The sequence below is a fragment of the Gadus chalcogrammus genome, chromosome 12 (genome assembly GCF_026213295.1).
Source record: "Gadus chalcogrammus isolate NIFS_2021 chromosome 12, NIFS_Gcha_1.0, whole genome shotgun sequence".
Taxonomy (NCBI): Eukaryota; Metazoa; Chordata; class Actinopteri; order Gadiformes; family Gadidae; genus Gadus; species Gadus chalcogrammus.
In genome coordinates this window covers 146,576-171,769 of record NC_079423.1, presented here as the reverse complement: position 1 = coordinate 171,769, position 25,194 = coordinate 146,576, and the positions used below count along the sequence as shown (strand labels likewise).

Sequence of the window (25,194 nt, the reverse complement as noted above, 5' to 3'; positions counted from 1 at the left end):
AAGGCAAACGTAACTAATAAAGTTTTATGTCCGATGTATCTTAGTTAAAGGTTGCGTACCTAATCGGTACATATAGTACAAATGAGTGTTGATGACAGTATCGTAACACGTGATTTACATAAAGCCAGCCATTGGTCAGGAAGCCGAAGCCACGGCTTCTGATTAGTCGACGCTCTCTGACCCGCGAATGCGATAGAAGAAGCGCCAATTCAAGTCATTGGGAGCTGCGCGCGGTGCTTGGAGGTTCGGCGAAGTCCGTTAAATCTTAATATACTTATCAGTTCAAGGCATAGTTTAGAGGTTTATCAACGTTTATCAACGTTAAGGGTTCGTACACATACGTGTTATATCTATACATACACACATGACGACAGAAGGAGCCGGAAGATGAACCTTCACGGACTACCAGCGCTTGTTTATGGAGATGTTTTGACTGGCGACACCCTGAGCATGACCAGGTAATGAAGAGCACCTCTCCTGCTGGTTTAAGTAGTGGTTCGAGTGTATTATTATACTGAAATATGGACTATAATCCCCAGGAGGACGACTGGGAATGCTCCTTCTACCTTGGCTTTCCCAAAGTCCAAGTCCTCTCTGTGGGATCCGAGCCCATCTGGGGACGCGGTCGGTCTTCAGCTCTGCTACTACAGGTAGACGCCAGGGCAGGTAGACGCCAGGACAGGTAGACGCCAGGACAGGTAGACCCCTGGACAGGTAGACCCCTGGACAGGTAGACCCCTGGACAGGTAGACCCCTGGACAGGTAGCTTCAACCTGACCTCCATCACACTCCATTAACTTGAGCTCATGTGTTCACCAGGTTAACATGAGTTCATGTGTTCACCAAGTTAACACTGAGCTCATGTGTTCACCAGGTTAACATGAGTTCATGTGTCCACTAGATTAACATGAGTTCATGGGTTCACCAGGTTAACATGAGTTCATGGGTTCACCAGGTTAACATGAGTTCATGGGTTCACCAGGTTAACATGAGTTCATGGGTTCACCAGGTTAACATGAGTTCATGGGTTCACCAGGTGCCCTCACCTGCGGGTGTTGGAGAAGGCTCTCCGTCTGGCCCACCGCCACGCCCACCAGAGGAGTAACCCCGCCCACCAGAGGAGTAAACCCGCCCACCAGAGGAGTAACCCCGCCCACCAGAGGAGTAACCCCGCCCTCTGCTGCTTCCTGCTGGGCTCCATCTGCGTGGATGAAGGTGGGTCCGTTGTGAAGGAGAAGGTCAAATGGATCTGTGTTCAAGGTTAAGGTGAGGCTGCCCTCATTTAGCAGCTACAGGGAAAGTCAGAGATCAAGCAGTCGATGGACTCTACCAACCCTAACCCTATCATTGGTGCCCAATGATAGGGTTAATGTTAGGGTTAGTGGAGTTAGTAGGGTAATGACCCCTTGTTGTTCACCAGATGAGGAGGGCGTGACCCTGTCCCTGGACCGCTTTGACCCGGGTCGTGAACAGGGTGGTGTCCGGGTTCCCTCCCTCCTGCTGCCGGGGGACGTGGCGGTCCCTCTAGAGTTTACCCTCCAGGGAGACCCGGAGCCCAGCCCCTTAGACCTCAGCCTCGCCTTCCAGGTGCCAAGACAGACTACTACTACTACTACTACTACTACTACTAATACATTTAATTTAGAGGCGCCTTTCAAGTCACCAAAGGTCACCTTACAAAGTATGATTATAAAATCTCAGACATCTTGAAAAAAAAATCATGATAAAAACAAGACATTGTGATAGTAGCAAGTGAAGTGCATAGTGTCCAGTTATAAAGTGTATGCCCGTTTGAACAACTAATGACGTTCTACAGCCCAGTGTTTACTGATGACGTTCTAGAGCCCAGTGTTTACTGATGACGTTCTAGAGCCCAGTGTTTACTAATGACGTTCTAGAGCCCAGTGTTTACTGATGACGTTCTAGAGCCCAGTGTTAACTGATGACGTTCTAGAGCCCAGTGTTTACTGATGACGTTCTAGAGCCCAGTGTTTACTAATGCCGTTCTAGAGCCCAGTGTTTACTAATGACGTTCTAGAGCCTAGTGTTTACTAATGACGTTCTAGAGCCCAGTGTTTACTTATGACGTTCTAGAGCCTAGTGTTTACTAATGACGTTCTAGAGCCCAGTGTTTACTAATGACGTTCTAGAGCCCAGTGTTTACTGATGACGTTCTTAGAGCCCAGTGTTTACTGATGACGTTCTAGAGCCCAGTGTTAACTGATGACGTTCTAGAGCCTAGTGTTTACTGATGACGTTCTAGAGCCCAGTGTTTACTGATGACGTTCTAGAGCCCAGTGTTTACTGATGACGTTCTAGAGCCCAGTGTTTACTAATGACGTTCTAGAGCAGATGTAACCCGTGTTAAATCCATCCAGGGCCTGCAGCAGGCCTGTAGGGGTGCTGAGGTGGCGGACCTGTCCCAGCTGCTGGGGGTCAGAGGTCAGGTCAGCTGTTCCCAGCAGGGCGACCGCCTGGACTTCTCGCTGCGCTGGTTAGCAGCGAGCTGCGCCGGAGGCTTCGATGTGGTGGGGGTCCGACCCCTCGCCATCATCCCCACCGCTCTGGCCCGCAGCCTGAGTGGCCTCCCTGGCCCCTCCAGCCCAGTCCCCCCACGACCCGGCCCCTCCAGAACCGGCCTCTCCAGACCCGGCCTCAAGCAGCAGCGAGGGTAAGCCTCTTCAACTGTGACTGTCCTTCACTTTACTGCAGGTGGTGGGGGTGGGGGTGGTGGTGGGGGTGGTGGTGGTGGTGGGGGTGGTATATTATTGGTGCTGGTGGTGTAGTTGTATGGTGGTTGTGTGGTAGTATGGTGTTGGCGGTGTAGTGGTACCACCGTGTATGTATTTGTATAAACTATAGTGTATCCATGTGAAATGTGTTAGTCGTAGTGTGGTGGTGGTGGTGGTAGTGTTGTGGTATGGTAGTAGTGTGGTGGTGGTAGTCTTGTTGGGTCTTTGTATATACTATGGCGTACCATGTGGAATGTGTAGTAGTGGTGTGGGGATGGTGTAGTAGTAGTAGTAGTCGATTTCGATTTTAGCGTCAAACGATCACAAAACTAATGATCAATTTTTCGATTATTATTATTTTTATGTTTTATAGAAGCGCAGAACAGCTGGTACATATATGTACATTATTTTAGATTTGAACATTTTCTTTTTGAACATTTTGTGCATTTCTTTAAGGCGGAAGTTCAAAATTCTCAGTTACAAAGTGTTTTTGGGAGAGGCATGCTGAATAAATACAGCATGGTCTCAAAAAAAAATCGTTAGAATAATCTTGATTTAAATATTGACCAAAATAATTGTGATTAGGATTTTTTTCTAAATCGAGGAGCCCTAGTAGTAGTAGTAGTAGTAGTTGTACTAGTATTTTCTATGGTGTATCCATTTAAAATGTGTTGTAGTGGTAGTATGGTGTCGTGGTGGTATAGTGTGTAGTAGTAGTAGTAGTAGTAGTAGTAGTAGGGGTTGTACTTGTATATACTATGGTGTATCCATGTGTCGTTCTTCAGGTTCCTGACCATGGACCAGACCCGTAAACTACTGCTGCTGCTGGAGTCCGATCCGAAGGCCTGCAGCCTGCCCCTGGTGGGAGTGTATGTTTCTCTCTTATCTGGTCTGCCGTCTGTAGTCTTGTGTCTGCAATATGTCTGCTATCCGTTCTGCTGTCTGTAGTCTGTCCTTTTGCCGGTCTGTTGTCTGTCGGTTGTCTTTAGTGCGTTTGCTGTGAGAGAGAGAGAGAGAGAGAGAGAGAGAGAGAGAGAGAGAGAGAGAGAGAGCGAGAGAGAGCGAGAGGAGATAGAGAGAAGAGAGAGAGAGAGAGAGAGAGAGAGAGAGAGAGAGGAGAGAGAGAGAGAGAGAGAGAGAGAGAGAGAGAGAGAGAGAGAGAGAGAGAGGCTCCATGTGTCTACTGAGGCTCCATGTGTCTCCTCCGGTTGCAGGTGGCTGAGTGGAGTGGTCCAGCCGTCCAACCCCCTGGTGTGGGCCTGGTGTCTCCGCTTCTCCCACAGCTCATCTCTCCAGGACAGGTGAGCTACCTGAGGTTAGCTTCCTGCTCCCCTAGCGGTTAGCCTCCGGTGTGTGTTGCAGGGTGTGGTTGCAGGGTGTGTGTGTACTGATTGTAGGTGTTTTTGTGTTACAGGGTGCTCTCGGAGCAGGGCTGGTTCTTACTGGTGCTGTTCTCTCCCAGTCAGCCCCGGTTCTTCCAGGTCCGCTCTGCTGAGTCCGGACCCACGGCCGTCCTGCGTCTGAGCTGCTCCCAGCACCTCACCCTGTTCAAGGTTCAGCCTCACAGTGTGTCTGTAGGGTTAAGGTTAGAGGAGGCTGGTTCCTCAGTGTGTCTGTAGGGTTAGGCTGAGAGGAGGCTGGTTCCACAGTGTGTCTGTAGGGTTAGGGGAGGCTGGTTCCTCAGTGTGTCTGTAGGGTTAGGGTTAGGGGAGGCTGGTTCCTCAGTGTGTCTGTAGGGTTAGAGGAGGCTGGTTCCTCAGTGTGTCTGTAGGGTTAGGGTTAGGGGAGGCTGGTTCCTCAGTGTGTCTGTAGGGTTAGGGGAGGCTGGTTCCTCAGTGTGTCTGTAGGGTTAGGGGAGGCTGGTTCCTCAGTGTGTCTGTAGGGTTAGAGGAGGCTGGTTCCTCAGTGTGTGTAGGGTTAGGGGAGGCTGGTTCCTCAGTGTGTCTGTAGGGTTAGGGGAGGCTGGTTCCTCAGTGTGTCTGTAGGGTTAGGGTTAGGGAGGCTGGTTCCACAGTGTGTCTGTAGGGTTAGGGGAGGCTGGTTCCTCAGTGTGTCTGTAGGGTTAGGGGAGGCTGGTTCCACAGTGTGTCTGTAGGGTTAGGGTTAGAGGAGGCTGGTTCCTCAGTGTGTCTGTAGGGTTAGGGGAGGCTGGTTCCTCAGTGTGTCTGTAGGGTTAGGGTTAGGGAGGCTGGTTCCTCAGTGTGTCTGTAGGGTTAGGGTTAGGGGAGGCTGGTTCCTCAGTGTGTCTGTAGGGTTAGGGTTAGGGGAGGCTGGTTCCTCAGTGTGTGAGATGGTGGGGAATTCGATTATATGCTAAATTTGCCAAATGGATGATCTATTGCTTTACGTGGTTACGATAGAAACGGGATGGATGTTTCTATAGCTCCATTAGATATTTGTTATATCTGAATATATATTTCCTATTGCCCCCCATGTGTAATATATATATCTTTATCTCTATACACAGGAACGTATGTATGACCATGTGACTATCTCCATTCCTCATGTGTTGGTGCAGCATTTGGAGCCAGCAGAGGGCCACTACCTCCAGGCTGATCTCTGCCTCGATGAGACCAGGCAGACGGAGCTGGTCCATGGCCCCGCCGCCCGCCCTCTGTCCAGGTAACGGGTTTAAACTGGTTCCTCAGCGGCGTCCACATGGACGCATTGAAACGGGTTAAAGCAGGTTCTAAAGCAGGTTTCACTGAGATGTTTAAAGTTAAAGGTTCAAAGTGGTCTGTAGTTGATGTGGTTTAAGTGGTCTGTAGTTGATGTGGTTTAAGTGGTCTGTAGTTGATGTGATCTGTAGTTGATGTGGTTTTAGTGGTCTGTAGTTGATGTGGTTTTAGTGGTCTGTAGTTGATGTGATCTGTAGTTGATGTGGTTTTAGTGGTCTGTAGTTTATTTGGTCTGTAGTTGGTGTGGTTTACGGTCTGTAGTTGATGTGGTTTTAGTGGTCTGTAGTATATTTGGTCTGTAGTTGGTGTGGTTTACGGTCTGTAGTTGATGTGGTTTTAGTGGTCTGTAGTGGATGTGGTTTTAGTGGTCTGTAGTTGATGTGGTCTGTAGTTGATGTGGTTTTAGTGGTCTGTAGTTGATGTGGTTTAAGTGGTCTGTAGTTGATGTGGTTTTAGTGGTCTGTAGTTGATGTGGTTTTAGTGGTCTGTAGTTGATGTGGTTTTAGTGGGCTGTAGTTTTAGTGGTCTGTAGTTGATGTGGTTTAAGTGGTCTGTAGTTGATGTGGCTTAAGTGGTCTGTAGTTGATGTGGTTTAAGTGGTCTGTAGTTGATGTGGTTTAAGTGGTCTGTAGTTGATGTGGTCTGTAGTTGATGTGGTTTGTAGTTGATGTGGTTTAAGTGGTCTGTAGTTGATGTGGTTTAAGTGGTCTTTAGTTGATGTGGTATGTAGTTGATGTGGTTTTAGTGGTCTGTAGTTGATGTGGTTTAAGTGGTCTGTAGTTGATGTGGTTTTAGTGGTCTGTAGTTGATGTGGTTTTAGTGGTCTGTAGTTGATGTGGTTTAAGTGGTCTGTAGTTGATGTGTTCTGTAGTGGATGTGGTTTAAGTGGTCTGTAGTTGATGTGGTTTTAGTGGTCTGTAGTTGATGTGGTCTGTAGTTGATGTGGTTTTAGTGGTCTGTAGTTGATGTGGTTTAAGTGGTCTGTAGTTGATGTGGTTTAAGTGGTCTGTAGTTGATGTGGTCTGTAGTTGATGTGGTTTAAGTGGTCTGTAGTTGATGTGGTCTGTAGTTGATGTGGTTTAAGTGGTCTGTAGTTGATGTGGTTTAAGTGGTCTGTAGTGGATGTGGTTTTAGTGGTCTGTAGTTGATGTGGTCTGTAGTTGATGGGGTTTAAGTGGTCTGTAGTTGATGGGGTTTAAGTGGTCTGTAGTTGATGTGGTCCAGCCTCCTCAGAGTCTAAAGGGTCTGGTCTCTGTTTTCAGCCTCCTGGGAGCCACGCTGGACCAGGACTCTGGGGTAGAGGATGAAGACCTCTCTCCCCGCCCCTCTCCCAGCCCCCACGCGGCCACCCAGCAGGTTGGCTCTTTATGACCTCAGAACTCTTTGGATCAGTTCATTATTCTGCACTTTATTGACCTCAGAACTCTGCTCAAGTGAATGTGATGAGCAGGCTTACCAAGGCTATCCTGAGCTGGTTTGTTGTGGCGCTGCCTGAGTTGGGTTCGGTCCACTGTCGGTTACTGTGTTCACCTCCGCCCAAACGAATCACAGCAGGGAGGGAGGGGCCGCCCCGAGGTTCAGACGCTGCAGAGGAACTTGGTGTGAGCCAACATTAAGAGTGAGCCCTTTAGGACTAAGTAAAGTAGGGAGGAGAACCGTCAGAACCCCAGTGCGTCATGTGAAGTCCATCTGAATCACAGCATCGTTGTTACCATAGTTACGCCTGCTGTTTCCGTTTTGTTGTCCAGACCAGAAGAGTTCAGCCCTCCGTCCCCGAGCTGTCCCTGCTGGTGGACGCCTCCCTCCCCCCGACCCCCCAGCCCCCCTCCAGGAGGAGCTCCGGGCCGCTGGGCCCCCCCTACCTCCACTCCACCCCGGCCGCCCCTCTCAGCCGGGCCTCCGCAGGCTTCTGGACCGCCAAGACCCCGCCCACACTCATCCTCCTCCATCCTGAGCGCGGCTCCACCCCTCCTGGGCCCCCCCCCCCCCCCTGCCCTGCTCCTGTCTCCAGGCGGGACGGCCGCCGTGGGAGGAGGTGCCCTCCGACGCCTACCAGATGCTGATGGCCCAGGAACGACAGCTCCGGCTGCTGCAGGCTCAGGTGACTAGAGGGGGCTCAGGTGACTACAGGGGCTCAGGTGACTAGAGGGGGCTCAGGTGACTACAGGGGGTTAGGGTGACTAGAGGGGGCTCAGGTGACTAGAGGGGGCTCAGGTGACTACAGGGGGCTCAGGTGACTACAGGGGCTCAGGTGACTACAGGGGCTCAGGTGACTACAGGGGCTCAGGTGACTACAGGGGCTCAGGTGACTACAGGGGGCTCAGGTGACTAGAGGGGGCTCAGGTGACTAGAGGGGGCTCAGGTGACTAGAGGGGGCTCAGGTGACTAGAGGGGGCTCAGGTGACTAGAGGGGGCTCAGGTGACTACAGGGGGCTCAGGTTATAAAGGGGGCTCAGGTGGCTAGAGGGGGCTCAGGTGACTACAGGGGGCTCAGGTGACTACAGGGGGGTCAGGTGACTAGAGGGGGCTCAGGTTATAAAGGGGGCTCAGGTGACTAGAGGGGGCTCAGGTTATAAAGGGGGCTCAGGGTTAGGGTTACCTGATGTTTGACATGCCTCTGTAGATCCAGATGTTGTTGGAGCCCAGGGCCCTCGCTGGTCAGCCAGACGGACCTCCAGAGGAAGGCGCCCCCCCCCGCCCGCAGACATTGCCTCCCACCACTGCCAGTGTTGCTGTGGAAACAGGTAGTGCCCTGTTCTCCAACCCTGGAACCAAAACCAAGCCCTTAACCTAGTCCTTAACCCTTAACCCTCTCTATGTCCTGGCCAACCCAGCCTCCTTAACAGTCCCCTTTCCCCTAACCTCTCCCCTTAGCCCTCTCCCTTAGCCATAACCCTTAGCCCTCTCCCTTAGCCCTCTCCCTTAGCCCTCTCCCTTAGCCCTCACCCGTAGCCCTCTCCCTTAGTGCTAACCCTTAGCCCTAACCCTTAGTGCTAACCCTTAGTGCTAACCCTTAGCCCTCTCCCTTAGTGCTAACCCTAGCCCTCACCCTTAGCCCTCACCCTTAGTCCTAACCCTAGCCCTCTCCCTTAGTGCTAACCCTTAGCCCCCTCCCTTAGCCCTCTCCCTTAGTGCTAACCCTTAGCCCTAATCCTAGGTGCTAACCCTAGCCCTAACCCTAGCCCTCACCCTAGCCCTCTCCCTTAGTGCTAACCCTTAGCCCTAACCCTTAGTGCTAACCCTAGCCCTCGTGTGCGTGTGGGTTCAGGGGCCAGTCTGTTCTGGAGGTCCAGCCCACCGCCCAGAGACCGGACCCGAGGGGACCGGACTTCCTCTCCTCTAAGAGACTGGTGAGTAGATTAGTCTGAGCGCTACTGATGCTAACAGCCGGTTTGTATATTAGCATGAGCACTACTGAAGCTAACAGCGGGGTAGGAGGTGATGCTGCTGGTTGCTAACACCGTTTCTTTTGTTAGCACTCAGGAGCTACACTGCACTAGCGGAGCTGAAAGCCCCGTCCCTGGGGCGAGCAGCAGTCTGTTCTTCAATACCAGCGCCACCCAATCAGACCACGTCCTCCCCACCCTACAGGTAGGCCTCCAACACCACCCAATCAGACCACGTCCTCCCCACCCTACAGGTAGGCCTCCAACACCACCCAATCAGACCACGTCCTCCCCACCCTACAGGTAGGCCTCCAACACCACCCAATCAGACCACGTCCTCCCCACCCTACAGGTAGGCCTCCAACACCACCCAATCAGACCACGTCCTCCCCACCCTACAGGTAGGTCTCCAACACCACCCAATCAGACCACGTCCTTCCCACCCTACAGTAGACCTCTCACACCAACCTATAGTAGGCCTCTTAACACCATCCTACAGGTAGACCCCCAACAACACCCTACAGGTAGGCCACCCACTAAACCCTACAGTAGGCCCCCAACACCACCCTACAGTAGGCCCCCAACAACACCCTACAGTAGGCCCCCCAACACCACCCTACAGTAGGCCCCCCCAACACCACCCTACAGTAGGCCTCCCACACCACCCTACAGTAGGCCTCCCACACCACCCTACAGTAGGCCACCCACACCACCCTACAGTAGGCCCCCACACCACCCTACAGTAGGCCACCCACACCACCCTACAGTAGGTCCCCAACAGCACCCTACAGTAGGCCCCAACACCACCCTACAGTAGGCCCCCCAACACCACCCTACAGTAGGCCCCCAACACCACCCTACAGTAGGCCTCCCACACCACCCTACAGTAGGCCTCCCACACCACCCTACAGTAGGCCACCCACACCACCCTACAGTAGGCCACCCACACCACCCTACAGTAGGCCCCAACACCACCTCACAGTAGGCCCACCCACACCACCCTACAGTAGGTCCCCAACAGCACCCTACACGTAGGCCCAACACCACCCTACAGTAGGCCCCCCAACACCACCCTACAGTAGGCCCCCCAACACCACCCTACAGTAGGCCCCCAAACACCACCCTACAGTAGGCCCCCCAACACCACTCTACAGGTAGGCCCCCAACACCACTCTACAGGTAGGCCCCCAACACCACCCTACAGGTAGGCCACCCACACCACCCTACAGTAGGCCACCCACACCACCCTACAGTAGGCCTCCCACACCACCCTACAGTAGGCCTCCCACACCACCCTACAGTAGGCCTCCCACACAAACCTACAGTAGGCCACACACACCCTACAGTAGGCCCCAACATGCACCCTAAAGTAGGCCCCACACCACCCTACGCTAGGCCCACCAACACCACTCGACAGGTAGGCCACAAATCACACTCTACAGGTAGGCCACCCAAACACCACATACAGGTAGGCCTCTAAACCCACCCTACGTAGGCCCCAACCCACCCCAGTAAGGGCCCCCAAACCCAACCCTCAAAAAGGGTTAGGCCCCCAACCCCACCCTACAGTAGGCCCCCAACCCCACCCTACAGTAACCATCCAACCCCACCCTTGTGGGGGACCCCAACCCCCACCTGTGGAGGACCTCTAACCCCACCATGTGGAGGACTCTCAACCCACCCTGTGGAGGACCCTCTACCCCCCTGTGGAGGACTTCTAACCCCCCCCTTGGAGGACCCTCTAACCCCACCGTGGAGGACTCGTCTAACCCCACCCCTGTGGAGGACTCTCTAACCCCACCCTGTGGAGGACTCTCTAACCCCACCCTGTGGAGGACTCTCTAACCCCACCCTGTGGAGGACTCTCTAACCCCACCCTGTGGAGGACTCTCTAACCCCACCCTGTGGAGGATCTCTAACCCCACCCTGTGGAGGACTCTCTAACCCCACCCTCTACCTCCAGCTGCAGGTGAGCAGTCGGCTTCAGGCCTCGCTGAGCGACCCGGAGTCCCCAATACCTTCCTCACCGTCATCATCTTCATCATCGCTACCCTATGGTGACCACGCCCACTCCTACAGGAAACAGGAAGTCCATGCCCGCTCCTACAGGAAACAGGAAGTCCATGCCCGCTCCTACAGGAAGCAGGACATGTCTGGGGGAGATGAGGAGCAGCTGGGGGTCACTTTGGACCCCCGACCCGACCTCAACACCGAAGACAGGTACTGTCCACTACACTGGTCCACCTCCACTACACTGGTCCACCTCCACTCCACTGGTCCACCACTACACTGGTCCACCTCCACTCCACTGGTCCACCTCCACTCCACTGGTCCACCTCCACTCCACTGGTCCACCTCCACTACACTGGTCCACCTCCACTCCACTGGTCCACCTCCACTACACTGGTCCACCTCCACTCCACTGGTCCACCTCCACTCCACTGGTCCACCTTGTTGTTGGTACATCCTTAAAGCGCTGGGGCCGGTTGCACCAACTGGGCGTAAGCCTGGTCGTAACTACGCCTGGTCGTAACTTGGCGTTCTAAGTCCAAACCGAAACCGTTACGCCGGTTGCACCAACTGGGCTTAGCGTTCTTTTCACTAAGACCAGGCGTAAATCCTACGCCTGGTCAGGGGCAGGCATAGAGTTGAAATTCCAGGCTGTTTCTATAGCAATTACATCCAATCCAATGCAGCTACACCATCCTTGCAACGCTTCGCTAAACTGCATTTCAAAGCACAGCCGGCGATATGATCAGTGTTCACAGATCGACTGCCTGTCGGGAAGATATCGCTGGCCGATTAGTCCGTTTTCAACTTATAATCAGTTGTGAATGTTGTTTTAACTACCGTATTTTCCGGACTATACGTCGCTCCCGAGTATTAGTCGCATCAGTCAAAAAATGCTCCATGACGAGGGAAAAAAACATATATACGTCGCATCGGTGTATCAGTCGCATTTATTTTTAAACATTTTAAACAAGAACCGTTTAGTCTGGAGAGACTTGAATAAAATTGCAATAGCAATATAGGTGTGTCGGTCCCACTCTAGTTCTGAGAGTATAAACGATTCAGTGACACCGGGATTCCACCGGACGCGTATGCGCCGCGGTCCTAAACCTGAGCGCACGATCGGGAGGTGGAAGTTTAGCTTTAGATGCCTTCACAAGTCCAGCGGAGGGCTCCAGTTTTCGCTGGCCAAGTCATGCGCTGTGATATGTGTGACAGCTATGTGCACAACATTGCAGCTAAGGCTGGGTTAGCTTGGTTGAACCGGAGAACATTGAGGACGATGACGAACGAGAATATAATTTATTCGGTGGTGCAAGTAGGCTTGCAGCGTTCAGTTGTAGGCCTATGAATGACGGTGCCATCTTGCGGGCCGAAGATTATGTACGCACAATTTGGCATATAAGTCCCTTCGAAATATAAGTCGCAGGGCAAGCCAAGCTACAAAAAAACCGCGACTTATAGTCCGGAAAATATGGTATGTTTATATGTTTTATATAGGCCGACACATTAAACAAATCTCTCCTACAGAAACATTCCCGTCTAAATGCCTGCTCGTCGTAAACAGACATTACAAATACATATTTTAATTATATTCGTTTGCAGTGTTTTATTGTTAGGGCATTAACACAATTGATGAATGACAATGTAGTGAACGAATGAATTATTATTTCGGTGTCACAACAGCAATTCAAGTAAAATAGTAAACAGCTGTTGTCACGAGGTATCCTAGCAACGCGGTGATATGCGCATACCATGGAACATTCACATGGCCGCGCATGGCTAAGACCGGGCGTAGTTAAGACCAGGCGTAAGTCCCGTTGGTGCAACCGGCGTTAGTTCCATTCTAACGCCAGGTCGTAACTAAGACCTACTTAGAAGTTACGACCAGGCTTAGTTACGCCCAGTTGGTGCAACCGGCCCCTGGAGTCTTTCTAACGCTGCAATGGTCGTTTATGTGATGCAGTTCAACCCTTCCTTGCTCCCCAGGGTGGCCCCGACCCCAACGAACCCCCCCAGCCTGGCCCGGACCCCCATGGACCCCCCCAGCCTGTCCCGGACCCCCATGGACCCCCCCAGCCTGTCCCGGACCCCCATGGACCCCCCCAGCCTGGCCCGGACCCCCATGGACCCCCCCAGCCTGGCCCGGACCCCCATGGACCCCCCCAGCCTGGCCCGGACCCCCATGGACCCCCCCAGCCTGGCCCGGACCCCCATGGACCCCCCCAGCCTGGCCCGGACCCCCATGGACCCCCCCAGCCTGGCCCGGACCCCCAGAGACCCCCTGCTCCCGGGGGGGTCCGTGGACCTCAGCCTGGCCCCCCTGCTCCCCGGGGGGTCCGTGGACCTCAGCCTGGCCCCCCTGCTCCCGGGGGGGTCCGTGGACCTCAGCCTGGCCCCCCTGCTCCCCGGGGGGTCCATGGACCTCAGCCTGGCCCCCCTGCTCCTGGGGGGGTCCGTGGACCTCAGCCTGGAGGCCAACGCCATCGCTCTGCGCTACCTGAGTGACGGACAGCTGTCCAGACTGTCAGCAGGCGTCCGGGGCAGCAGGGCGGACCGCAGCGTCCTGCTGCCCAGCAACATGTCCCTGGCCACGCGGGGCTACATGAGGAGGTACGGCCTGATAGAGGAGGAGCAGGAGGAGGAGGAGGAGGAGGAGGAGGAGCAGTGTGACGGCCTCCCCTGCGCCACACTTGGTACAGGGTCCAGTCTCCCCCAGAGCCAGCTAATCAGGGACCTGCAGCCCCAGCTTCATCTCCTGGCCCGGTCCAGCAGGACCCAGGACCAGGACCAGGGGGCCGTCTGGCAGGAGGCCTCCCTGGCCGCAGGCTCTGTGGGGAACTTTCTGGATGTTAGCAGACTCCGACAGCTGCCCAAACTCTTCTAGATTAACCAGCTCAACTAGCCACATAGACTGACCCGTACCCCACCAGTATGGCCGTAAACCACCCAGACTAACCCTTACCCCACTCGTGTAGTGTTTTAACACCGACCCACTGAGCGCTGGTCCTCCAGGTCCAGGTCCTGGTCCAGGTCCAGGTCCTGGTCCTGGTCCTCTTACCCTGAACATGTCCTTCTGGTTCCAGATGAAACCAGATCACGCTCTATATGTATATTTGGAATTCAAAATAAATTATTTTTAATCAATTGGCCGAGAGGAAGTTAAGTTACTAAACATGTCCATCTACCCACTAAGCCAACTACACACTAAACCCACTAAGCACGTCCACACACTAGACACACTAAACACACTAAGCACGTCCACACACTAGGCACGTCTACACACTAAGCCAACTACACACTAAACACACTAAGCACACTAAGCAGGTCAACACACTAAGCACGTCCACACACTAGACACACTAAGCCAACGACACACTAAAACTCCAAACCACACTAAAACACGTCACACCACTAGACACACCAAGCAACTACACACTAAACACCACCACACTAAGCACGTCCACACACTAGGCACGTCTACACACTAAGCCAACTACACACTAAACACACTAAGCACACTAAGCAGGTCAACACACTAAGCACGTCCACACACTAGACACACTAAGCCAACTACACACTAAACACCAACCACACTAAACACGTCCACACACTAGACACACCAAGCCAACTACACACTAAACACCAACCACACTAAGCACGTCCACACACTAGGCACGTCTACACACTAAGCCAACTACACACTAAACACACTAAGCACACTAAGCAGGTCAACACACTAAGCACGTCCACCACACTAGCCACCCTAAGCCACTACACAACTAAACACCACCACACTAAACACGTCCCACACACTAGACACACCAAGCCAACTACACACTAAACACCAACCACACTAAGCACGTCCACACACTAGGCACGTCTACACACTAAGCCAACTACACACTAAGCACACTAAGCAGGTCAACACACTAAGCACGATCCACACACTAGACACACTAAGCCAACTACACACTAAACACCAACCACACTAAACACGTCCACACACTAGACACACCAAGCCAACTACACACTAAACACCAACCACACTAAGCACGTCCACACACTAGGCACGTCTACACACTAAGCACACTAAGCCAACTACACACTAAACACACTAAGCAGGTCAACACACTAAGCACGTCTACACACTAAGCACACTAAGCCAACTACACACTAAACACACTAAGCAGGTCCACACTAAGCACGTCCACAGGGCTGAAACGCTCCAAACATGGGAGGGCTTATGAGGGGTAGTTGACTTTAGGATGGGAGGATCAATATCTCAAAGTTCTCCTGGGCTGAGAGCCGGCCGTACAATGACCCACAACCTGCTCCTGCACCAACAGACAACATGTTCAGGTAATGGCCACCGCTTCTCTCTGAAAAGTCTCTGCTAAACCTTTCTGCTTGATATTGTAGGTGTGGTGCTCTTGTTGGACGTATAACACAATAATCTTGGCCATATACAATAGGTTTATTTTACTACTGGCTTCAGAATAACAAAGTGAGGGTAGAACAAAGTTGACTCGGTCAAAGAGAGTGAGTTGACTGATCCTTGATTGAAAAGCTTTTTGTTCTAAAAGTGTGTGTAGGAATACGTTATTCTGTGGCCAGAGAACCAGAACACTTTATTGAATATCATAAACAGACAAAGGAAGGAGTTCAAGGCAGATCATTAAACGGCAATCAACAAAATAGAGGACATTTGCATAAGATAACCCTAACCCTAACTATAGATAACAAAACAAAGGTAGTTCATAACTAGTACTTTGATTGACATGTCTCGTGGTACTTATATTGACATGTCTCAGTGGTGCTTTGAGTGTATTAACGTGTCCTTAGTGGTACTTTTATTGACATGTCCCTAGTGGTCATTTTACTGACAAAGTTCATAAGCAGTGGTATTTTTATTAACATGTACCTAATGGTACTTTCAGTGTATTTACACTGTATTTAAACAGTGACTGCCCCCTTTTTTAACAGCTCTGGTTCAGGAAGTAAATTTCCCTTCATTTTCTCCATTGACTTTTCATAAAATTGTTATAAAAGTGTTTTAAGCCTGGAACCAAGCCAATCATTTGTCTAGGTAGTCGTGACAATTAAACGTTTGATTCAGGGCAAAAAATATTTGGAAAACGTAAGAAAAGGCAAAGCTACAAGACTACATTATTTTGTGAACAAGTGAATGAACTAATCAACCCATAAACCAATGGTTGCATACCAATAGTTTAACTTACCTTTCATCTAAGGGAGTGTGGTAAGTGATCGAGAAAAGTGGCAGCGGTCATAGACTACTTCACTTTCATGGGTGAGGGTAAACATTTCCATGGTAACAGCGAGTTCCACCAATCAAAGACGTTGTGTTACACTTTAGGATGGTGGGTAGTGTAGAAATAGTAGGTGGTTTCAGATGACATTGCGAATTAAACATGTTTTTCTAAAAACTAGAAGTTCCCGTCTTTAACTTGTTGCTTCTACAGGACCATATACCATCGATTCACAATGTACCAGGGCGTGGTGGGTGTACTTTGGATGGTTACGACATGGCTTTTTATCAAAACCCCTATGGAGAACATGAATGGGATTTTTACTTCTGGAACCCCTCTGTTGCACTCTATTATGTTAGCTGTTAAAGGGTTAGGGTTAGCTTATTGTGTTAGCTGTTGGGGGGTTAGGGTTAGCTTATTGTGTTAGCTGTTAAAGGGTTAGGGTTAGCTTATTGTGTTAGCTGTTAAAGGGTTAGGGTTAGCTTATTGTGTTAGCTGTTGGGGGGTTAGGGTTAGCTGATTGTGTTAGCTGTTGGGGGGGTGGTTAAGCTTATTGTGTTAGCTGTTGGGGGGTTAGGGGTTAGCTTATTGGTTAGGCTTGTTGGGGGTTAGGGTAGCTTATTGTGTTAGCTGTTGGGGGGTTAGGGTTAGCTTAGTGTGTTAGCTGTTGGGTGGTTAGGTTTAGCTTAGTGTGTTAGCTGTTGGGGGGTGGTTAAGCTTATGTGTTAGCTGTTGTGTGGTTGGTTTAGCTTAGTGTGTTAGCTGTTGGGGGGGGGTGGTTTAAGCTGATTGTGTTAGCTGTTGGGGGGTTAGGGTTAGCTGATTTATTTAGCTGTTGGGGGGGTGGTTAAGCTTATTGTGTTAGCTGTTGGGGGGGGTTAGGGTTAGCTTATTGTGTTAGCTGTTGGGGGGTTAGGGTTAGCTTAGTGTGTTAGCTGTTGGGTGGTTAGGTTTAGCTTAGTGTGTTAGCTGTTGGGGGGTGGTTAAGCTTATTGTGTTAGCTGTTGGGGGGGTGGTTAAGCTTATTGTGTTAGCTGTTGGGGGGGTGGTTAAGCTGATTGTGTTAGCTGTTGGGGGGGTGGTTAAGCTGATTGTGTTAGCTGTTGGGGGGGTGGTTAAGCTTATTGTGTTAGCTGTTGGGGGGTTAGGGTTAGCTTATTGTGTTAGCTGTTGGGTGGTTAGGGTTAGCTTATTGTGTTAGCTGTTGGGGGGTTAGGGTTAGCTGATTGTGTTAGCTGTTGGGGGGTTAGGGTTAGCTTATTGTGTTAGCTGTTGGGGGGGTGGGGTTAAGCTTATTGTGTTAGCTGTTGGGTGGTTAGGTTTAGCTTAGTGTGTTAGCTGTTAAAGGGATTATCTTATTGTATTGGCTGTTGTCTTGCAGTGCGATGGATGGGTGGGTTTTGGTGGTGCTGCTGCCCCTGCTTGCAACCTCCCAGGATGTTGATATCTGCAATGCCAAGCCCCGAGACCTCCCCTTAGAGCCTCACTGCATCTACCGCAACCCCACCCCCGAAGACGAGACCCCCGTCCTGACCGGAGAGCCGGAGAAGATCCCAGAGTCCACCAACCCGCGGGTCTGGGAGCTGTCCAAGGCCAACGGATTCTTCGCCCTCTCCCTCTACAAGCAGCTGGCCCAGAACAAGTCGAGCGACGCCAACATATTCATGTCTCCCATTAGCATCTCCACAGCCTTTGCCATGACCAAACTGGGAGCTTGCAATCAGACTCTGGAGCAAATCATGAAGGTAAGCATCAGGACCACTGGTGGTTTGAGAGTGCTTGTGACCACGGTAACCTCACCTCTCCCTCCTAGGTGTTTGGCTTCACCACCATTAAGGAAAAGACATCGGACCAGGTGCATTTCTTCTTCGCCAAGCTCAACTGTCGTTTGTATCGTAAGAAAGACAAGAGCACAAAGCTTGTGTCTGCAAACCGACTGTTTGGAGAGCAGTCCCTTGCCTACAACCAGAACTACCAGAACATCAGCCAGATGGTGTACGGTGCCAAGCTGCTGCCCCTCAACTTCAAGGTAACCTTTTTACACAGTTGTGGTTAACGACCTGCAGAGATCGGTAGAAGAAAAGCTGTGTGCCATATGTTGCAGGAGCACCCAGAAGACGCCCGGGTCACCATCAACCACTGGGTGTCCAACCAGACTGAGGACAAGATCCGGGACGTTCTGCCCACGGGCGCACTGGACTCCAACACCGTCCTGGTTCTGGTCAACACCATCTACTTCAAGGTGAGAATGATGGAATGATGGAGCAATCCTTACGCCTCCAGTGGTCTAGGGCCAGGACGGGGTTATGATCCCTCTCCTCCAGTGGTTTAGGGTCAGGATGGGGTTATGGATCTCCTGGTTCCTCACCTGATGTCCGCTGATGTCGTCCTCAGGGTCAGTGGAAGAGCCAGTTTGACAAACACAACGTCTACAAGGCGGACTTTACCGTCAGCGAGAGCCGAACCTGCAGCGTCTCCATGATGTTCCAGGAAACCAAGTTCCAGTACGCCCGTTTCCAGGACGACCAGGTACAAGTGCTGGAGCTACCCTACCGCGGCGATGACATCACCATGGTCATCATCCTGCCCGCAAGACACAAGCCCCTAGCCCAGGTAACCCCAAACCCCAACTGTAACCTTTAACCGCCATCAGTAAAGGATGAGGCAGATTCATGGTTTAAGAGCCTGACCAGGTCTCACACCTTGTAAAACACTGCCTGTCTCACACCTCGTACCACACTGCCTGTCTCACACCTCATACCTAGCATGTATAGTTGGGGTCATTAAGGAGGTTGTCTATCAGCAGCTCAGCAGTTTCCTAAAGGCTAATTATGGCTTTGAGATCTTTCTGGTTGTGCTGACACAGTACTGAGAGAAAGGGGCTAATTAAGGATAGTAAAGACCTTAACTTTGCCTGAAGTCTTATAGAAGTCATATTCTATATCACTAGATAGACTCCAGAGCCAGTCGGTCATCTCTTCCTGTCCTGCACTTGTTCAGTTCACACCTGCAGAGAAGGGATTTGACTCCATTGACAACTTTGTTTCCAAGAAGAGTATCACGACTTCTGTAGTACCTCAAGGATCTTGCATCTAGGTAGCGGGCTAACCCATGGGTACCGCGCGCATGCGACCCGGGACAACAATACTGCCAACCATAATGTGCTTATGGCACACATATTGATCCTCTAATTGTACTCCCCCCCCGGTGATAAATAACTTGATCCTCCAGAAGGTTCTGTACTGCTAAACATTGACCAAACAGAGCCTGAATCACTAAAGACATCAGGCCAGAAATGTGGGTGCTATCGTCACTTTGAAAATCCGGTTTAAATCAGCCTACTAGGACCTCAAATATACAAAGGATCGTAGGCCTACCATATAACCAGACCTGGAATTGCTCCTGCATGCTGCCATCTCAGGTGGAAGCATGCAGGAGTTCTCCCAGAAACAATAGTGCACCACATTGCTCCAGTTCTCAACCTTCCCCAACCGTGCCAGAGGGCTGAGATTAATTAATCTTACCAGTCTATAAAACACGAAATGGTTGGGAGTCCTTATTCCCTTCGAACAATCAAGAACTCTTTGGTGGTCGGGGAAAAGACGGCTTCATGTTTATAGACCTAAAATGAGACTTGGTGATCGTTCACATGTCATGCTTCCTACACCTGAAGCTCCCATCAACACTCACGCCCCAAACATTGTGGTCCTGGAGAGCGTAAAACAGAATGAAACACCAGCTCTTCTGAGACAGACAAGCTTCCTGGGATCAGACAAAATAATCTGTGTCTGATCCCAGTGGTTTATCCACTGGCTAGATGAGACGGGTTAGATAGACGGGTCCTACGATACTGGACAGGACTGGATAAAGCTTCCCTTGGAGTCCAGTGATAGAGAGCCTGGTGGAGGATCTCATGGCCGTGTTCTTCAGGTGGAGGAGATGCTGGACCTCCAGAAGCTAACGGAGTGGCTGGACGGCCTGACGGAGACCACCGTCTCCGTCCAGATCCCTCGCTTCAGGGTCGAGGACAGCTTCAGTCTGAAGGAGAAGCTGCAGGCCATGGGTCTGACAGACCTGTTCAGCCCCCAGGCCAGCCTACCAGGTACTACACCTACACCACCCTCACACTACACCACCCTCACACTTCACCACCCTCACACTACACCAACCTAACACTACACCACCCTAACACTACACCACCCTAACACTACAACCCCCTAACATTAAAACACTCTTACGGTACGGCCACACCAAACGCGTTACTCGCGTTAGGGGCGTCAAAATTCGGCATTTTTGCATAGGGAACCATTGGTATAGGCGCGTAGACGCGGTACATGCGATGAAGCGTCGCGTTAGGGGCGTTAGGCGCGTCAGACGCACGTAATTACGCACGTAAACCGCAGTAACGCGCCCACACGCCAACGCCCGGAGTTCAGAAATCTGAACTTTCAACGCTCCAACGCGTGACGCTTGGCCGCGATAGCCAATCAGCGTTGAGCTTGACCCGACGTCACTGGCAGAGAGTAGTGAGCTTGGACAGAAGCATACGGCCGACATCTTTCTTTATTCTGGGTGGAAATAGTAACATAGTTACGCTATTAAATGCGTTTATGGAAACATTTTTAGCGAGAAATGTGCATTTTACTTTCATAATGTTCGCTCGGTGAATGTGAAGGATGTTTGGTTTGATAGTTATGACGAAGAGGGAACGCTCCGTTCCATTGCATGGACTGAGTGTCTGGATGCTAAGCAACCTCAACGTCTTTGGCGGACTATTTCTCTGCTGATCAACACTACGAATGCTGGAAACACACCAGACACACCATGTGAAGTTATTAAACCCGAGTATTGTTATTTATCAGAGATTATTTAATCTAACCCGATCTAAACTCCATCACCCAAATACGGCAGCGTTTGGGGTTCCTACCTCGGATTCCAGAGCAGCCACGGCCGACAACTATCTTTATTCTGGGTGGAAATAGTAACATAGTTATGCCATTAAATGCGTTTATGGAAACATTTTTAGCGAGAAATTGTGCATTTTACTTTCATAATGTTCGCTCCGGTTGAATGTGAAGGCTGTTTGGTTTGATAGTTATGATGAAGAGGGAACGCTCCGTTCACTTGCATGGACATGGACTCATCTAGCTGCGTTGGAGCGTTGACGCGTTGGAAGCGTTGAACCGAGTAACCACCCCACAATGATCAAGCGTCAGGTTAGGCGCGTTACTCGCGTTATCCAACGCGAGTAACGCGTTTGGTGTGGCCGTACCGTTAACACTACAACTACACCACCCTAACACTACACCACCCTAACACTACACCTACACCACCCTAACACTACACCACCCTAACACTACACCAACACCACCCTCACACTACACCACCCTAACACTACACCACCCTAACACTACACCTACACCCCCCTAACACTACAACCCCCTAACATTAAAACACTCTAACCCTACAACTACACCACCCTAACACTACACCACCCTAACCCTACACCAACCTAACACTACACCACCCTTACACTACACCACCCTAACACTACACCTACACCAACCTAACACTACACCAACCTAACACTACACCAACACCACCCTAGCACTACACCGCCCTAACACTACACCTAAACCACCCTACACCATCGGTCTGACCAGCCTGTTCACCTCCCATGCCAGCCTACCGGGTGACTGCACCTGGTTTACCTGTAATATATCTACACCACCCTAAACTACACCTGCAATATACCTACACCACCCTAAACTACACCTGTAATATACCTCACCACCCTAAACTACAACCTGTAATACCTCCCACCCTAACTACCCTGTAATATACCTCACCACCCTAAACTACACCTGTAATATACCTCACCACCCTAAACTACACCTGCAATATACCTACACCACCCTAAACTACACCTGTAATATACCTCACCACCCTAAACTACACCTGTAATATACCTCACCACCCTAAACTACACCTGTAATATACCTCACCACCCTAAACTACACCTGTAATATACCTCACCACCCTAAACTACACCTGTAATATACCTCACACCCTAAACTACACCTGTAATATACCTCACCACCCTAAACTACACCTGTAATATACCTCACCACCCTAAACTACACCTGTAATATACCTCACCACCCTAAACTACACCTGTAATATACCTCACCACCCTAAACTACACCTGTAATATACCTCACCACCCTAAACTACACCTGTAATATACCTCAGCACCCTAAACTACACCTGTAATATACCTCACCACCCTAAACTACACCTGTAATATACCTCACCACCCTAAACTACACCTGTAATATACCTCACCACCCTAAACTACACCTGTAATATACCTCACCACCCTAAACTACACCTGTAATATACCTCACCACCCTAAACTACACCTGTAATATACCTCACCACCCTAAACTACACCTGTAATATACCTCACCACCCTAAACTACACCTGTAATATACCTCACCACCCTAAACTACACCTGTAATATACCTCAGCACCCTAAACTACACCTGTAATATACCTCCCCACCCTAAACTACACCTGTAATATACCTCACCACCCTAAACTACACCTGTAATATACCTCACCACCCTAAACTACACCTGTAATATACCTCAGCACCCTAAACTACACCTGTAATATACCTCCCCACCCTAAACTACACCTGTAATATACCTCCCCACCCTAAACTACACCTGTAATATACCTCACCACCCTAAACTACACCTGTAATATACCTCCCCACCCTAAACTACACCTGTAATATACCTCAGCACCCTAAACTACACCTGTAATATACCTCACCCCCTAAACTACACCTGTAATATACCTCACCACCCTAAACTACACCTGTAATATACCTCACCACCCTAAACTACACCTGTAATATACCTCACCCCTAAACTACACCTGTAATATACCTCACCACCCTAAACTACACCTGTAATATACCTCACCACCCTAAACTACACCTGTAATATACCTCACACCCTAAACTACACCTGTAATATACCTCACCACCCTAAACTACACCTGTAATATACCTCACCACCCTAAACTACACCTGTAATATACCTCACACCCTAAACTACACCTGTAATATACCTCAGCACCCTAAACTACACCTGTAATATACCTCACACCCTAAACTACACCTGTAATATACCTCAGCACCCTAAACTACACCTGTAATATACCTCCACCCTAACTACACCTGTAATATACCTCAGCACCCTAAACTACACCTGTAATATACCTCAGCACCCTAAACTACACCTGTAATATACCTCAGCACCCTAAACTACACCTGTAATATACCTCAGCACCCTAAACTACACCTGTAATATACCTCAGCACCCTAAACTACACCTGTAATATACCTCAGCACCCTAAACTACACCTGTAATATACCTCACCACCCTAAACTACACCTTGCCTACACCACCCGAAACCTCCAGCTGTAATGTAGAATCTATTACTTGTGCGTAATATCGTCGCTAAACCCCTTGCTGTGTGACTGCAGTTGAGCTGAATCCCGTCTGAACTCCTTCAGGTATCCTGGAGGAGGAGGCTGAGCTCTACGTCTCGGAAGCCTTCCACAAGGCCTTCCTGGAGGTGAGGGCAGTCCATCATGTTTCTGTTTTTTATTATTCTGGCTCCCTATTTTGTGTAACCATCTACTAGTTTTTGAGGTAAAACTACCAAACCATGGTTGTCAAAGTTGGTGCACGTATAGAAACCACGCTTAAGCAAGCTTCCAATAAGCATAGGACCTCATCGGCCACAGGGGGCGCCATAACTCGCAATCAAACAAAAAGAGTCAGGGACTTACTCATTAGCCTCATGGCATTAGCATCTCAGCGTGCTCGTTCATAAGCCTCGGGGCATTAGCATGTCCGCATGCGCGCTCATTTGCCTTACTAGTATTAGCATGTCAGAATACTCGCTCGTAAGCTTCATGATATTAACATGTTAGCATGCTCGCAGAATATTGCGCACACAACGAGTTGGCACAAGCACACGCATTTTTTTCAAAAAATGTGCATTTTAAACTAAACTGCCACTACTTTACTGCAAGTTATCCGCCAGATGGATGGTCGTTATCTGCTAGTTATCTAATCCTATCTTCTAGTTGCTGTAGTGATATGAGTGTGGCCCCAGGTTCGACGGGAGGGCAGTTGTCTTCTAGTTAGCTGCTAGTTAGGAGCTAGTTATCTTCTAGTTGCGTAGTGATGTGCATGTCCCCCCAGGTCAACGAGGAGGGCAGCGAGGCAGCGGCCTCGACGGCCGTCGTGGCCGTCGGCCGATCCTTCAACCTGAACCGGGAGCTGTTTGCGGCCGACCGGCCCTTCCTGCTGCTGATCCGGGAGAAGACCATCAACACACTGGTGTTCACCGGCCGTGTGGCCGACCCCTGCTAGAGCGGGCTAGATACACGGACGCGTTGACGAGTGCGCTAACGCGGGCTAGCTACACGTACGGGTTGACAGGTGCGCTAACGTGGGCTAGCTACACGTACGTATTGACGGGTGCGCTAACGCGGGCTAGCTACACGTACGTGTTGACGAGTGCGCTAACGCGGGCTAGTTACACGTACGCATTCACTTTCTGATGTGAGGTCTACTCTTGTATTATGCTAAACTCAAATAAATATTATCTGATAGTGTGTGCGTGTATGTGTGTGACCTTTACTTATCAGGGCGTATCATTGCACCACTTTAGCAAGACAGAATCCAATCACTAAAAGCACATGAGAGACGGATCACATGAACACATGAGAGACGGATCACATGAACACATGAGGCGGATCACATGAACACATGAGAGACGGATAACATGAACACATGAGACGGATCACACAAACACATGAGACCGATCACACGAACACATGAGACGGATCACATGAACACATGAGACGGATCACATGAACACATGAAAGTAAGTATTATAATCATGAAAGAACCTTGAGAGGCTGAACATTAGCAGGTCCAGCAGCGTTCCCGCTTCAGTCCTTCAGCCGGGTTGTGGTGAAGGAGGGTTAGGGTTAGGGTTAGGAGGGATGGTAGGAGCAGCAGGCGGGGC

The 25,194-nt window shown here is 50.5% G+C and overlaps 2 protein-coding genes across 2 annotated transcripts; both read left to right on the top strand.

Annotated features, from left to right (window-relative positions):
• The first annotated feature begins 214 nt into the window (after positions 1–214).
• Positions 215–13,915, top strand: stil (STIL centriolar assembly protein). Its single transcript, XM_056604087.1, has 14 exons — positions 215–458; positions 540–650; positions 1,037–1,215; positions 1,421–1,587; positions 2,379–2,671; positions 3,518–3,601; positions 3,947–4,033; positions 4,147–4,285; positions 5,251–5,354; positions 6,673–6,766; positions 7,159–7,457; positions 8,679–8,760; positions 10,760–11,016; positions 12,796–13,915. Exons 1-14 carry the CDS (start codon positions 388–390, stop codon positions 13,691–13,693), a joined length of 2,865 nt encoding a protein of 954 aa, XP_056460062.1. The 5' UTR covers positions 215–387; the 3' UTR covers positions 13,694–13,915.
• A 1,192-nt stretch (positions 13,916–15,107) lies between these two features.
• Positions 15,108–24,801, top strand: serpinc1 (serpin peptidase inhibitor, clade C (antithrombin), member 1). Its single transcript, XM_056604248.1, has 8 exons — positions 15,108–15,168; positions 17,458–17,821; positions 17,890–18,105; positions 18,181–18,318; positions 18,471–18,689; positions 20,007–20,178; positions 23,666–23,727; positions 24,363–24,801. The coding sequence occupies exons 1-8, from the start codon at positions 15,161–15,163 to the stop codon at positions 24,531–24,533; spliced, it is 1,350 nt and encodes a 449-aa protein (XP_056460223.1). The 5' UTR covers positions 15,108–15,160; the 3' UTR covers positions 24,534–24,801.
• The last annotated feature ends 393 nt before the right edge of the window (positions 24,802–25,194 follow it).